At 36.1% G+C, this 16,417-nt stretch overlaps 2 protein-coding genes across 2 annotated transcripts; both read left to right on the forward strand.

The window, feature by feature from the left end:
- The first annotated feature begins 522 nt into the window (after nucleotides 1-522).
- On the forward strand, nucleotides 523-11,102 carry LOC132190311 (HAD-superfamily hydrolase, subfamily IG, 5'-nucleotidase). Its single transcript, XM_088510460.1, has 14 exons — nucleotides 523-853; nucleotides 959-992; nucleotides 1,404-1,619; nucleotides 1,710-1,846; nucleotides 1,929-2,078; nucleotides 2,341-2,442; nucleotides 3,996-4,160; nucleotides 4,371-4,481; nucleotides 5,017-5,114; nucleotides 5,783-5,906; nucleotides 6,069-6,158; nucleotides 7,334-7,378; nucleotides 8,710-9,030; nucleotides 10,898-11,102. Exons 1-14 carry the CDS (start codon nucleotides 800-802, stop codon nucleotides 10,925-10,927), a joined length of 1,677 nt encoding a protein of 558 aa, XP_088366586.1. The 5' UTR covers nucleotides 523-799; the 3' UTR covers nucleotides 10,928-11,102.
- Nucleotides 11,103-13,676: 2,574 nt separating this feature from the next.
- LOC132189876 (cinnamoyl-CoA reductase-like SNL6) lies at nucleotides 13,677-15,818 on the forward strand. Its single transcript, XM_059604694.2, has 6 exons — nucleotides 13,677-13,896; nucleotides 14,003-14,160; nucleotides 14,249-14,437; nucleotides 14,875-15,028; nucleotides 15,139-15,331; nucleotides 15,493-15,818. The coding sequence occupies exons 1-6, from the start codon at nucleotides 13,749-13,751 to the stop codon at nucleotides 15,578-15,580; spliced, it is 930 nt and encodes a 309-aa protein (XP_059460677.2). The 5' UTR covers nucleotides 13,677-13,748; the 3' UTR covers nucleotides 15,581-15,818.
- The last annotated feature ends 599 nt before the right edge of the window (nucleotides 15,819-16,417 follow it).

The following is a 16,417-nucleotide window of genomic DNA, read 5'->3' on the forward strand; positions in this document are numbered from 1 at the left end:
ATTTATCTTTCTCGCACACACTCTCTATCGCAGTTCATTTTTTGCCGCAGCCGAGGTTCGCCAGAAATTGCTAGAATCCTCTGTTGGTGGTGATCATCGACCGCTTTTTAAGGTCCCCATAATCCGTTTTAAGTTTGCTATAATTTGTAGCCAGAGTTCCTAGCAATCCACCATCGGAGTTTGCTGGCAGTCATTGGAGGGTGCCAGAATCCTCTGATGGATTTCACCGAAATCTGTTGCCGGAGGTTTTCGCCAACTGTCACTAATTTTTCGTACGAACCAAACACCTAAAAATTGTTTCACTAAAAAACAAAAAAACAGAGCCTAAATGAAAAATATGACATAATGCCTTTTTGTCACAAAGTCAAATCTCTTATACAAAATCATAACTCATATATAAAATTGAAGTCCTTACTTGTTGAAAGAAGAAAATAATTTTTTAGGCAATTTCTCATTATCAAGAAACTTAAAATAAAATGGGTGGGAATAGAAGTGAAAATGCATGAATTTAAATAGGCGCATATTCCGAAAGCCAGCTCCCCTTCTCATCTGACTTTCTCAACCAAAGAAAAGTCCCGACAGAGTCTGAGTGCGTGTGTGTGCGCTTATGGACTTGGGATTTCTGATCCCACGCACAGACAGAGATAAGAGAATTCAACTGAACAACTGAAAAAAAAAAAAAAAAAAACTGAACAACTGAAAAAAAGAAAAGAAAAAGAAGAAGAAATTTAAAGAAAGATAAAACAAACCCTAAGTTGGATGAATGCTTTAGTAGCAGAGCCAACCTCTCTCCCCCACCATGGCCTCATCCCTTCGAAGGCTTCTGTCTCTTGGCTCCTCTTCATCCATTAACGTATTTCTCTCTCTCTCTCTCTCTCTCTCTCTGTAGCTTCTCTAATCTTTTTTGTTTGTGTGTGTGGAAAGCTCACGACTACGTTGTCCATTTATCTTGTTGCAGAGGACCGCATTTTCAGCTTCTGGAGTTCGAGAAGGTTTTCTTGCTCTCCTCTCTTTCTCTCGTAGCACATATAAATATGAAAGAGCTCGTAAATTTTAGCAAGAACTGCGAATAAAAGTATTGCATATAATGTTTACAGTAGAAATACATATAGTTTTTATTTTTTGATGAATTAAATACATATAATTGCCTACAGGTGCATTTGTATCTATGTGTGTGTGATTTATGTATGTTCCAAATGCATTGGCGATTACTTTTCATTTGATATTCTTTTCGGTTATCGGGTAGGAATGCTATTTCGATGAATTAATAAATTTACGCTCTTGTTTATCTCTTTGTACATGTCTTATTGCCTCAATGAGACTCGTTCAACACCATAATAGGATTATTTACTGACCAATAATAAGTCAACCAATTTTGACTTGAGTTGTATATTTAAATTTAGGGTTTGGATCAAGCTTTTTTAGGGGTTGTAGTGTGTTTGCTTCGTCTCAGCAAACTGTATCGAAATTGGATGATGAAGATAATAGGCAAGCTGAGGCAGATACCTTAGCAGTTGATGATGAGATTGCGAAAATTCAGCATGAGTTTGATACTGTCAGACAGGGCTTTCAGAAAATTCCGGAGGCGCTGAAGGCAATGCCTAAGATGAATCCGGAAGGTCTGTCATGATTACTTCTATTTTCAGCTTAATTTGGTCAGATACAACATCATTTGTGATATCGATCGTTGCCATTTATTTTTGAACCAGGCATATATGTAAATAAGAACTTAAGATTGGACGACATACAAGTTTATGGCTTCGACTATGACTACACATTGGCGCACTACTCTGCCAATTTGCAGAGTTTGATTTATGATCTTGCAAAGGAACATTTGGTGAATGAGGTTAGCTTTATCCTATTGTGCTGGTGCTATTGGGTTTAATTGTTGTTTTATTTATCGCTCATGTTTGTTGTCATAATTTCAGCGTAAGTATCCTGAAGTTTGCATGGAATTCAAATATGATCCAACTTTTCCCATTAGAGGCCTATACTATGATAGCTCAAAAGGGTGTCTTCTGAAGTTGGATTTCTTTGGGTCAATTGAGCCAGATGGGTGCTACTATGGTCGTCGCAAGGTACTTCTCATTTAACTTATATGGAAAAGACAGTCTTTTCATTTTTTTACTAGTATGACAAATGTTCTTCGCATCTCCTTCTCAGCCATCCACCTCTACTATGATTGATGGGTAATGATTTCTATACGTAACATAGTGTTTGAGGCTTGTTGCTCCCCAATTTGACTATATTTTTATTGCAGAGTTTGGTCCATTAAAATACATACATATATGTTGAGTTAAAACAGTGTGTTACATATCTTTCTTTCCGTATGAAATACAGCTCAGCAGGAAGGAAATAGAAGAGATATATGGCACACGACGTATAGGCCGTGATCAAGCCCGTGAGCTTGTTGGTTTGATGGATTTCTTCTGCTTTAGTGAGGTTAGTTTTGTTATTTTACATTGTTTCTCTACTACGTACTATGTGCTGGCTGGAGGAGCTGCTGTAGTGTCTGGCATGTGTTGGGGAGGGGTACAGACATGGCCCCTGGATGCAGCGAGTTTGTCCAGTTTCATTCTATACATGTCCAATATCTTTATACAACTTTTCTTTTGGCTGAGGCCATGTATGAAACATGTAGCACACGTGACTGATATGCATCTTTTATGTAAATTGTGAGGAAAAAATTTACACAGTGAGAGAGAGATAGAGGAGGATGGATATACCACCTTCTAATTCTTTCCTAAATGTCAATGCAACTGCTTTTTCTCCCTCTATCACTCCCTTGTGTTTTGGCTGAATAGTGGGAGAAGGTTTCAGTTGACAAAAACCCTCTTACCATATACTTACTGAACTTCTGAAGCTCTTTTCTTTAATGATTGTTGGAAGGGCAAACCTTTTATACTTTCAATTTATATAACTGCTCACTTTTCTCTTAAACTAGTCATTTTATCTTTTCTTAAACAAAATGCCTAACTTGAACAAATTTTTTAAGCAAATTATTACATATGAGAGCACCGCCAAGTTTTAACTACTTCCTTTCACGTACTTCCTACAACATATACTGCCCATTTTGTTCTAAAAAAGAAAGATTCCCAAATTTATAATTTTAGAATAATCATCAATATGTGCATGTGTGTGCATGTGCATGGTTATTGCTGTGCCTTTCTGTGTCCATGTCTTACCTCTAAGTGTGTTCTGTTTGTTTGTGACCATCTATGCTTCATCCTATATAGATTAGGCATTAGTTACATGCATGGGATACAGGAATTGCAAGACAGCCCCAAGTATTGATATTGATTAGTGAAATGAACTCTCAGAAACTTAGCATTTCTATTTGCTTTGTGCCCAAATCAATTTACTACAATTATAAAATTATAATTTAGTTATTTATTTCTTTCTTTAACCATATCTTCTTGTGCATTTTAGATTCCTTTATTGTCACTGTCAATCTCATAATGGTGAATATGAAATTTATTCTTTTCACGATTGTAGATGATTTGTGACTTTTCATAGCAAACAGACATTTACGTCAATCTTACCAGCTATGCCGAAGAAAAATAAAGGCTTGGAAGAATTAATAGAGATTAACGTTACACGCCTGGTTCGATATGAAACTTCAGTGAACTGAATGACAATCACCTAATCAATCCTAGATGTACTGAAAATAATTATTACCAAAGAGTCTTTTGAAGTGGTCATAACATAAACATAAAAGGCAAAAGTTTGTAGATCTTCATTTCCAGATGGAGATTCCTACTTGAAATCCAGATTTCTTCCCCTTTAGGAAACCAGAAACTACTATAAAAGCAAGAGGGATGGTGGTGTCTAGTTTTTGTTTTCCTTCTTTATTGTTGATGCATATTTGTGGATTGATAGTGAAGACTGGTCGTACTTACCTTTCATATGGAATTACTTCTACTCAGACTATGTCAATGTCTATTTTTAGTTCTCTTTAAACAACTGAATATATGGTTTTCGCTGTGACTTTGTAGGCCTGCCTTATTGCAGATATGGTGCAACACTTTGTTGATGCTAAGCTGGAATTTGATGCTTGCTACATCTATGAAGATGTAAATCATGCCATCCAGCATGTTCACCGAAGTGGCTTGGTTCACAGGGGAATTCTTGCTGATCCTCATAGATACCTAGTTGAAAATGTAAGTTCACAGGGGGATCAGCTTTTTGTTGCTGATCCCCTGTATCATGTAATCTGACCTATGTGATTTGTTTAATTCATGCTGACATCAGTGACTGCATGATACAAGTAAAAAGCTATCCTAGAATCTGGTTTTATAATCAAGTTGGTTTTTTTTTTTTTCCTTCAGGTTGAGACTTTGTACTTTTCTTTATGTGGATTAATATTACAGGGGGAGCTACTACGCTTTCTCAAGATGCTAAGAGACAAGGGAAAGAAACTTTTCTTGCTGACAAATTCTCCGTATTACTTTGTGGATGGAGGGATGCGTTTTATGTTGGAGGTAAATTGCTCACAAGGAAATCACATTGTAACCTTTCTGGCATTACAAAATTGAGAATTTTATGTTTGTTGCTGCTTGCACTGTTGCTGGAGATTAAGGGCTTATTCAATTTTATAGCTTTTTCTACATTTTTTCTATGAAGAACAACCAATCTAATGTGAATTTGGTCTTTAGGATTCTCACAGAATGTTTATGTTCTAATTTTGTTATGAAGTTTGCTTTGCTTTTTTTCTTTTTTTTGTTGTCTTTCATTACGTCATGTGCAAAGCTTTTGGAGAATGCCGAGGAGATTGCAGTATTTATATTATATACTGTTAGTGTTTCAATACAGCCGGGTAAATAAGTTAAAGATACAATTCTTATAGATAGCATTGAATAAACATCTTATCCACCTACAAATATATGTTCAAAAGAAGGTGAGATAGATTGTTTGCAAGGACAGGATGTTTAAGCATACTCTGTGCATGTGTGCTCTCACACGCATGTGTGCTGGCTGTTTGTTTAAGTATAATTAGTGTTATTGTTGTTTCATTAGGATTCTACGGGTTGCAGAGACTCTTGGAGGGAACTTTTTGATGTTGTGATTGCACAAGCCAATAAGCCAGTGTTCTATACGTCTGAGCATCCATTCCGGTTTGTATCTGCACTGAACCAGTTTTTAATCTGTTTTTTGATTCTTGCACTCTTGGAGGGAACTGGCTGTTTCTTTTAATTTTAAACTATTTTGTTGAAATAAGAATGGCATGATTAATGAAGTCATTTGGATATCCTTTTCATTTAAAAAACAGCCACAATTGAGGTTGGATACTTATAATGAACCCTTTTGGTCAAGGTTTCCACGATGCTGCTATTTTGAAAAAGAAGAGGAAAATGGACTTGGGAAACAAAATAATAAAAGAAAAAGATACTCTCCCTGAAACAGACTGGACTTTTGTACCTGATAAGTGCGAGGACTTGATATGTCCTTGCTGAAAAAGAGTGTCAGTTCGTTAACTTTATGGCCTCAACTATGGTTTTTGTCTCCAGACTCGAGAAAATTGATGTGTATACAAGCAAAAAAAAAAAAAAAAACTTTTTTTTTTTTTTTTTTTTTGGATAAGTGTCAGTTCATTTTTTTTTCATTTTTTGTTATCATTCCTTATAATTTGAACCATTTTCTTTGTAATATTTCTGTCAATTAGTTCCTTTCAATCATGTCCTTTTCGGACTTGAGTTTTAAATTTATAGCTCCCTGACAAGGCATTGAACTCTTTACTAATATCTTGTTTGTCATGCACTTTGTCCTTTGATCTTCCATGTAGCTGTTATGACACAGAAAATGACACTTTAGCTTTCACAAAGGTGGATACTTTTCTTCCAAATAAAATATATTACCACGGATGCCTCAAATCTTTTCTCCAAATAACAAAGTGGAGTGGTCCAGAGGTATATCAAATAACCATTTCAAATTAATTTTCTGTTTTGTGCCTGCTCAATTTCTCTGGAACTGGTTGATCAACTAACACACACGCCCCCCACCACCCCCCCTCCCGCGCGCGCGCGCCCCCTTCTCTCTTTCTCTTCCTTTTCTTTTTTTCCTTTTGTTAGGTGATATATTTTGGGGATCATCTGTTTAGTGACCTGAGAGGACCCTTGAAGGCTGGTTGGCACACTGCTGCAATCATCCATGAACTAGAAGTATGTGTTTTGCTAGACTTTTTCAACTTGTCCATATCGAATTTTTCATAGGTTCAAATTTAAAATCTATATGATTAACACAATCTAGAAAACTTGCTGACTTGATCGCTCAACTTTGAAGAATAAGCACTTAATTCAAACTGACCGGATTGTACAGGGCAGTGGAGTGTATCCAACCCTCTATTTTCATCACATCCTAATTATTGTGTGCCTGTATTCCTGCTTGTTATGTTATAACTTCCTATTTCTCACACCTTGCCAGCCATGTTCATGACACTTTCCCTTTAGTTTGTCTCTCACGTCATGTTTCAATCAGTGGTTAGCATCACTCACTGAGGAGGTAGGGTCCTTCGAATTGTCAATGAGATGGGTTCTTATCCCTCAACTTGTTATAAGTGCTAGGTGTATTCCTGTACTGCAGTAATGCAAATTATAGATCTAGGCCTAAGAGGTTGCTTGGGCCAGCGGCAGTAGACCAAACTCCTTCCTTTTTTATCTTTTGCCATATTTTTGTTACCTGCTGTAATAGGCATTAGCCTTCATCACTTAATCAAGTTGTATTGCAGTTGGTTCCAATCTCCACATCAACTGGTTTCTTTAGCTACTGTAGGTTAAGATATGGTATTGCTGTCCAACATATGTATGAGGTGTCTTTATGGAAAATTACTACGGTATGAAGAGAGGTCTAGGTTTGGTGTTTGACATTGGTATGAGGTGCCCAGTTAAGAAAAGATGAGTGTCATTGTTTCACAACGTGCATTCTGGATTGTGATATGCAGAAGATAGTCTTTAAGGATTTTCCCATTTGGAATTTAACTAATTTTGATGGTGAATGAGACTGCATGAATAAGGAAAAAATACAGTAAATATAGGTTGTTTTGCAATGGACTAATGCAGGCATGCTGGAATACAAACTTTTAAATGCCAAAAGAGATAGATTTAGCCAATCGAATGCATTTTTGTGAGGGAAAAAAAAAAAAGGATTACAACCATGTTTGGGTAACGTTACATTGCTAGTAAGAATGGACCTGCGGAAGTGCACCAATAAATCCTATTTTATGGATGGTATATTGTTAGAATTGATGTCTGAATATATTGTAGTTTGTATTTATGTTGGGTGTCATCTCCCCTCCCCCTTTTGTTTCCTCTCTAAGGGTGTTTTCTAATTAATGCAGAGTGAAATACACATACAAAATGAGGATAGCTACCGTTTTGAACAGGTATTATATTCTGCACATTTTATTCTTCTTTCTTGACATTTTGTTGATGGTCTTACATAGATTTTTTTTTTTTTGTCACAAAGTCTTTTAGGGGAGCCTTCGTTGTGGGTTGAATATTTGTTTAGTTGAATAAAGTTTCTTGTGGAGTGCTTATATCTGTTTAGTTTTTTTGGCAAGATTAAGTGAAGACTTATTATTATCTCAAATCTTCTGGTCCCCACTCCAAACCAACAAATCAAATTTTATTTTTGTACTTATGAAAACAAATTCTATCTTTTGGGTAAATATTTTAGAACTATGTGATAAATTTCTAGTGATTTGGCTTAGATTTTGAATAGGTCATCTAAATGATTTGCTAAGATTTGACCAAATCTAAAACAATTGAAGGGTAGTTTACAAAATTGACAACTTGAGACAGATTTGGCATGCAGAAGAAAATTGTCATTCAATTGTGAGTTTATGTAAAAGCATAAACTGATATGTGCACACAGAAATCCGAGAATTTGCAAAAACGAAAGGGAAAAAAATCAATTGCATAAAGAAAATTGGTTTATGCTGATTTGAACTAGTGTTTTAATAACACTTGCCAATGATTTACCTAGGTACTCTTCGTGTGATTGGCCCTACTTTAGAAGAAAGTCAGCACATAAAGTTCTCTCAATTTTGGCCTGATACTTGAATTATGTCATCAAGTTGACTAAGAAATCTCATCCATGTCACCATCAAAAATTGATTGGCTTGGATGTCTTCATAGACCCTTTCTATAGCTTGATCAAATATTCCAACAATTAACTGTAAGATGAATTCTTTTGAATGATGTATGACATTCAGCACATATTCTACTAGGAAAATTAGGTGCTATAATTGATGAGATTATGCCAATTATCCAATTTTACAAACCAGTAATTTATGATTTATTAGAATTTGATTAGAAACTTTTTTGTTTTTTAGCTATTATATAAATTTTCATTGACAAATTGAACGAATTTCAAGTTAAAGGAGCATTGACCCCACCCCCCTCTCGTGCTCTCTTGCTAGACCACCTTTTTGGTTGTTGCAAGCCAATTGTATAAGTGGGAGAGTTTTTGCTGGATTTGACTCGCATCATGCTGTTAACTAACTCGTTTCACATGAGTTACGGTTGGCTTTGGTTTTCGGCTTGCCAAGAAATGAATCCATCGAAGTTCTTAACGTTCTATAATTGTTTTTTAAACTGATATAACTCGGATCATAAACTATTTGTTTAAATTAGTTATAAATGAATATTCTGTTGGTTGATGATGAGCTGGAGGACCTCTTTTCTTAATTCTGTATCTCTGCTCTGTATACAGGCAAAATTTCATATTATACAGGAACTTTTGGGTAAATTGCATTCAATTGTAGCTAATAGTCAGAGATGTGAAACATACAAGTCACTTTTGGAGGAGCTAAATGTAGAGAGGCAAAAGGCACGCAGTGTGATGAAGAGAATGTTCAATAGATCTTTTGGAGCTACGTTTCTCACTGACACTGGCCAAGAATCTGCTTTTGCCTATCACATTCATCAATATGCAGATGTGTACACCAGTAAGCCAGAGAACTTCTTACTCTATCCTCCTGAAGCATGGCTTCATGCACCCTTTGATATCAAGATCATGCCACATCATGTGAAGGTATGTCTTGACTTTTCTCTAAAAAAAGTTATATTTCGATTAAGGTTGTATGTTTCATGTTGTTGGTTGCTTCTAGTAAAAATGAGTAGACCTTTGCAGCTTAGTGGTGTCTCTTATCCTTTACAAGGGTGAGTTCTGGGGTCAACTCAAGGGAATTAAGGGACCCAAGATTTAATCATTGTGAATTCATTTTATCAACTTAGTAGAGTAATTAAGGGGCAGTCTCTCTCATACATTTATGTTTCAGCTCCTTTCTCACTGTTATGGTGCATATCTTTGCTGTAATCTTTTCACATGGGTAGCCTGGATTTTCAGCTAATGACTTGTGAGTATACCAAATCCCAAGTTCTAACCTGTTGAAAGGAAGTGCTCAAACAGTGTTCATTCGTCTCTTCTTTATTCCGTTGAATTCTTTCTCTCTCTCTCTCTCTGCATCTCTTGCGTCAGCAATTGCATGCTCATGTTTTTATCTATATCAATTAGGGCTGTATTCGAGCCAAGCCAAGCCGAGTTTGAGCTGGTCGGACGCAGCTCAAATATCTTGTTCTGGAGCTCAAACTCGGCTTGAGCTTGCGACGAGTTTTGGAAGTGTGTTCGACCTCAACTCGTGAAGAACCAAGCCATGTTTGAGCTTGGCTTGAACTCAGCTAGGTTCACGAGCTGAGCTTCCAATTGACCTCGAGCCACTCAAGCTCAATTGTAATTTTGTAAAATTTTAATAAAAAAATATAGTAAAATATACTCCCACCATTGGGCGCCTCACATCCATCCACTGTGGCAACGGCCTCCCACAATGATGGCAGTAGCCACTGCCCCCTTCCATCGGTTGGACCCCCTTTTACACCCATTTCTTGTCTCACACCATCACACGACAACTCATTTGCAGCTCACCCCACTGCTGTCTCTCTTGCACTACCACACACAACGAGTGGCAGCTATAAATGGCCACCAGCAATGATTGGCAGCCCCCACAAGCATCCCCTTTCACCAATTGAAACCCACATGGATCCACTCTCTCCATCACTCAACCTGCACAAAACCATCGCCAGAAGGCTCGTGACCATGTGTTATGGCTTCTCCGACTTGCTCCATGGCCGGAGACCAGCCAGCGGTGAGTGCGCTGCCAAGCCAGCACTGAAGACCCACCAACAACCTCCCTCAGATTCACGCTCCCCGCCAATCCGCCACACACCAACACTCCCCTAGGCGGCTAGGCCAAAGATGGCTGCCTATGTGGCATGGTGGCTGCCGATGCACTAGCATTGAGCTTTCTCTCTTTCTCTTTCTCTCTCTCTGCGTTTTCTTCTTTTTGTTTTTCTGATAGAACACTCACAAGCTTTGATGACCTCGAGTTTCGATTGATGATCGAAGCAATGGCTATGATTAATTTTAGTGATTGAACAATGGAAAAGCGTTTTAAGGGATTTTGAGGATTTACGCATGAACAACACGTGGATTGCATGTTGGGAAGATTTTTTTAGAATCAACAGGCCAGATTTAATTTGAAGATTGGACAGCTGAGAGTAATAGGTTTGGGCTTAAAATGTTAATTCCAGCATGCATTTTTCTGGCTGGCTGCTTACTAGACAAACTTGAAGTTCAAGTTTCAGGTATCTAAAACCTAAATAGTGTGAGGTTTCAAAGGTGCCAGAATATGCCTTATATAATGCGTTCATACTTTCTTTGCGTGATTAGACCTGGCTTGAATAACAGAATTTGGCTTGTGTGATATTCCTCCAGGTTTTGGGTTTAATCATCTTTTCCATGAAGCTCTTTATACGTGAAAGATTGTTTTAGTTTTAGGTCTGTTTCATTTTCCTTGTGTATTAATTCTCTCCAACCCTCTCTTACGTCTTCCTTGTTTCAGGTTCCGTCAACCTTGTTCAAAAACAATTAGATATTATTGCACCAAAACAAATATGGATGGGTGTGAATCCACTATTTTTGGATTGTTCGTTGTCAGACACGGCAAATAATTATTAAGGATTTAGCAGCGCTAGGATGTTCATGTAACGTTTCGTGATTTGGATGGAATCTAATAAATGGAAACAAATAATGTGCATGTTAATTCATCGTCCTGTATTCTTTCAATTATTTTTGTTTGTCACATTACCATGTCATGTATATGAACGTAAATATTGATTATTGGTTGGAAAAAAAGAAAAGAAATAAAAAACAGATGAATTTCGTGTCTTGAAGAGGTTTATTTAGGGTCCTTCATTTATTGTCATGTAGAATTTAATGTTGTTTGGTGGAGGGAAATGAATGAATAAGACAGACCCTGAGGCGTTTGGTTTTTGGTGAGCAGAAGACCCAAGATAAAAATCATTTTCTGCAAGCTTTGAGAAACGTTGGCACGCAATCTGTTGTTTGTATTTCCTCTTTGGGGTTTTCCAACTTGTCAAAATTCTTAAATGCCATCTATCCAGAGCCACTTGTTTACAAAGTGAATCACGCTTCCAAGACCAAAGTACTCTTTAACTTCCACGTATGAACAAGTGACATGCATCGGGTGTTGAATGAGAAAAAGCCTTTCTTTCAAATCTACTACGAGCTTCTTCTTGACAGGATATCCTATTACCTATAGTTGGCTTGGCTGTTTGGATTTTATACGATTTGAATACTTCGGATCCTGCACTTCCAACTTCCAAGTAAGTGGGCCCTGCACATGCCCGCCCTTAAAAAACTGATCCATCTGAATATATATATGTTTTAACTGGTTCCATTTGCAGAGAATTAAAGTTTCGCAGATGGACGAGGAGGATGAATACATTTGTCACCTTGCTTCCTGTTTCTGCTTTTGTGTGGTGACCAATGCATTCACTTCATCTCCCTCTCCTCATTCTGGTTTTAAAAATCTTGGTAAATGTTTAAATGATGAAATGTGTGGAAATGTAATTGTTTAAAAGAAAATAATAACTAAAAGAATGAGAAAAAGTGGAAGAGTGAATATATTATTTAGAGGTAATACATAACCCAAAAAATAAAAAATAAAAAAATAACTTCAATCAGGTTGTGGTGTAGATTAAGTGTTTTGCACACTCCAATATGAAACAGACACCTCGATCAGTTTGAAATACCAAAAAATAATATAACATTTCACACCAAATAAAGATACGGTGGTGAGGGCTTGGTGGTGGGTGTTAGGTTAGAATGAATAAAAAAAATTCATCAGATTGATTTGAATTAAAAATATAATATTTTTATGTCCATTGTATTTAGTATTTTTACCTTATATATTAAATATTTATTGAATACAGTAAAAAATAATTTTAGGCCGCACCATCTCCGGTCTCCACCAACATTGTTTTAATCCACATCATCATGATGATGATGGTAGCCAAATAGGGAAGGGTAATGTTGTTGGATGATGGTGCAAGGGTTCCAAAATCTCCAAAGGAGGCGGCTGCACTATGTTGACTAGAATAGTATATAGGGTGTAAGATGTAAAGAGGGGTGCTTTTGGTTTGGTTGTTGGCTTGGCTCTCCAAAGGAGGCGGCTGCCTGATGCAGACTTATCTGGACTTTGGAGATCAATCGTAAGAACAATTCATTTGCTACCATTTGTGGACAAAGTGGGTTGTCTCAAATGATTAGCATTTTGAATAACTTCAATTTTTTTTTTTCTTAAAAAAAATTATTTCTATGATATTTGAACTATCTTTTTTGTATCATATCAAAGATAATCTAAAAAAGAGTATTTGTTTCATTAAAATATGTAGAATGTTTCATTTTCAGAACATTATTGCTTGTGGGGGGTCATAGCAAGTAATTATTCAATATTTCATAAAATTAAACTTTTTCCTCTTTTAACAAATAGTAAATCTCATAAATTTTACTTATGGTCCTTGATTTATCAATTGAACACGAGCCCTCACACAAAAAAAAAAAAAACATAAACGATACTCCATTATTATATAAAGTAGATTTTTAGACGCTTAGATTGGACAACAAATCACGTGTAAGACAAAAAGAAAATCATTGGAGTGAAATTAGTTGGCGATCGGCTGGGGATTGCATATATTTTGTCCATAAGAAACACCATTTATTTGCGAGTAATACCATATACTACACACTCGGTCAATAATCATAAATCTCAGTAATGAATTATTATATTAAATTCTTCCCATTTTTTGAAATGCCTGTTCTGTTGATCCGGCCAGTCTCTCTCAATTAGTCTCAACAATGATCGCGTCATGGATTCCGGAGAGTTGGTGGGAAAGCAAAATGACAGATGTAACCCCAACGGTTTATCATCTAAGTGCATGCTCTTTCACCTACTTCGCTTTTTTATGGGCAGAAAGAAAAGAAAAATATTAAAAAAAGAAATCTTAAAATTTGCGAAGTTTTGGACAAAAAACCCCCGAGTATTTCGTGTTACCTTTTGGAGATAAACAAGAGTGTCACGATTGAAAAGACAAACACACTCTTGGAACATGCATGCAGAATTCAGAAAACTCAGCAAACCTACCCTTCCTTTGAATATTATAAAAAAAAACTTAGAATATTAGAAAGAAAATTAGTGCACATGAAAAGCCAAAAAAGGGTCTATCTAAGCACACCAAGGGAGTAGATGGGGAACGTGTAACAAAATAGTTCACCAACCCCTCCTCTATTACCACCCATCTCATCTTCGTATTCTCTCATCACAATTCCTAATTTCCTATTACTAAATATCTTTTTTATTTTATTATATATATATATATATATACCCAAGAATGAAGGAAATTGAAGCAAAGAGAGCGCGAATGGATAACGAAAAGACCACAGTTTGTGTTCTTGATGCTTCAACCTATGTGGGTTTTTGGATTCTCAAAGGATTGTTGAGCAGAGGGTATAGAGTTCATGCAGCTATCCAAAAACAGGGCAAGTTCTCCCTTTTTATCTTTTTTGAGGAAATATCTTTGGAGTTTTTAATTTGTTGATGATATATATATGGGAACTGATGATGATAGTTTTGATTTTCTTGCAGGGGAGACAGAGATACAGATGAAAATCAGGAACATGGAAAGAGTGGAGGAGAGATTGGAGGTGTTTTCTGCAGATGTTTTGGATTACCATAGCATTCTTGTAGCTTTGAAGGGCTGCTCTGCTTTGTTCTGCTCTTTGGGTGGTTCAGATGGATACGATGTAAGTATATATATATACATATCCCATATATATGTCTAAATTATATTTTATATATACTTGGTAGAAATTAATTTGATGGTTTGAGCAGGATAAAATTGTGGATTTGGAGGTGAGAGGAGCAATCAATGTAGTGGAAGCATGTGCTCAAACCGAGAATGTTGAGAAGATTGTCTTCACTTCTTCTTTAACTGCAGCAATTTGGAGAGAGAACATTTCTACAGAGACGGATGTAGATGAGAGGTCATGGAGTGATCAAGATTTTTGCAGGAAAATGAAGGTTTCATTTCTCTATATATATTTTTTTTCAATCAAATCTTTTCCAAATTAGTTCATAATCCAAAAATCCGACTTATCAATTTCTCTCTTAATTATTTCACCAATTAAGCAAAACCAATCAAGAATAGTGCTTTTTTTATTTCTTCTTCTCCTTTGAAGTATAAAAGTTTGTTCTTGTAGGGAAGCCCATAAGCTCCTGCTCCTGCGCGCTTATGGGCTTGTCCTACACACTAGCTACATTTTTCTTGAGAGAAAGGGATATCTAGCTACCAGTTGCTGACTTAATTATTATTTGGACATTTTCATGACCTTTTTTGTGCATGTTTATGTTGTCTTATATGATAGACGGATAATTAGCTACTTCTATATTTTGATTCGTCCTCCTAACCATATATAGGATTATAACTTTTATTTTTAATTTTTGATAAAATATTACAGTTGTGGTATGCCTTAGCAAAGACACAGTCAGAACAGGCAGCTTGGGCTCTAGCCATGGATCGCATGCTCAACATGGTTTCCATAAATGCTGGGCTAGTGGTTGGACCCAGTGTTACTCAACAGAATCCCATCTCAACGATGTCGTATCTTCAAGGTACACACCATTAAGAAGATTAGGAGGGTTAAATTTAATCATCATGATTTCAATTAATGAAAGAAAAAAGAAAATAACATTCAATTTTTTTTTAAAAAAAAAACAAACAGGAGCTGCTCAAATGTATGAAAATGGAGTAATGGCATTGGTTGATGTGAACTTTCTAGCCAACGTTCATATTCGAGCCTTTGAGGATAGCTCCACCGGCGGCCGCTATTTCTGCTTCAATCACACTGTTCACACTGAGGATGAAGCTCTTAAACTTGCTCAGAGCTTAAGCCCTTTAATTTCCTTACCACCTAGGTAACCTCTTTTTAATTACAACTTCTTTTATATATAACTCATTTTACACGTGGCTTGTCTTCTCTTGTTAGCTACTTAGAATAAGTGCATGTGAAGAATAACATTAGTTTGGAAGATACTGAATATATAGCTAAATTTAATGTGTTGTGATGTATATATAGGTATGAATGCCAAGGAAGTGATCAGGTTTATGCAGAGAGGTTGACGACCAAGAAGTTGAACAAGCTTATAGAGGGCAACGCCTGTTAGCTGTTGTTAATGGTGGATGTATATAAATATAGTGGTTCAATTATTGGACTCAAACCGACCAATTTCTATTTGCTTTCTGGGTTCGGTGCAAGGGAAGTTAATTGGTTCAAATTTTATAAATATATAATAGCACATGACATCCTGAATTATCACAAAAACAAGAGAGCCATACACCGAAAATCTTGTGTAAATTTCTGAACATGATTGAATTGAGGAAGTTCCTTCTTTACGTTACAAATTGTTTTACTTACAAAATTTTTGTAACTCCAAAGACCCAATTTTATAACTTTGGTAAACGACACGTTTACCTCTTACCCCGTGTTGTGGCTCTAGTACCTCTAACCTCTAACCTTCTCCAATATGGATTATCTTAACGAATGAACCTTGATTGCTTCAACCCAAAACTCTGGTGAATTATGTAGGCTCTTTGTGTTTTAAATGAGTGATAGACGAAATTATCCATTCTCTCTCACTAAATATTTTTGATCAAAAAGAAAATTGTCATTTACTTCATGCGCAATTACCATTCCACTTCTTGATTGAAGCATTGCGAATCAATTCAATTTGATGTTTTGAGGGATTTTCCCCTCTACTAAAAAGTTTAAACATTTTCTATATGTAACAAATTAAGAGAATTCAAATAATAGTTTTTAAGAGTACAACATATATATATACACCCTTTCAAATCTACCTCAAGGAGAGTAGTCAAGGTTATATTATACAAAATCTCTATTTCTATTAAAAAAAAAGATTCATTTTTCTTCTTTTTTTTTGTGAAAGACATTTAGTCATTTTAAAATGTCTAAATAAAGTTGCATTATATCTATATTTAGAAAT

This window comes from Corylus avellana, chromosome 9 (genome assembly GCF_965113065.1).
Source record: "Corylus avellana chromosome 9, dhCorAvel1.hap1.2, whole genome shotgun sequence".
NCBI lineage: Eukaryota > Viridiplantae > Streptophyta > Magnoliopsida > Fagales > Betulaceae > Corylus > Corylus avellana.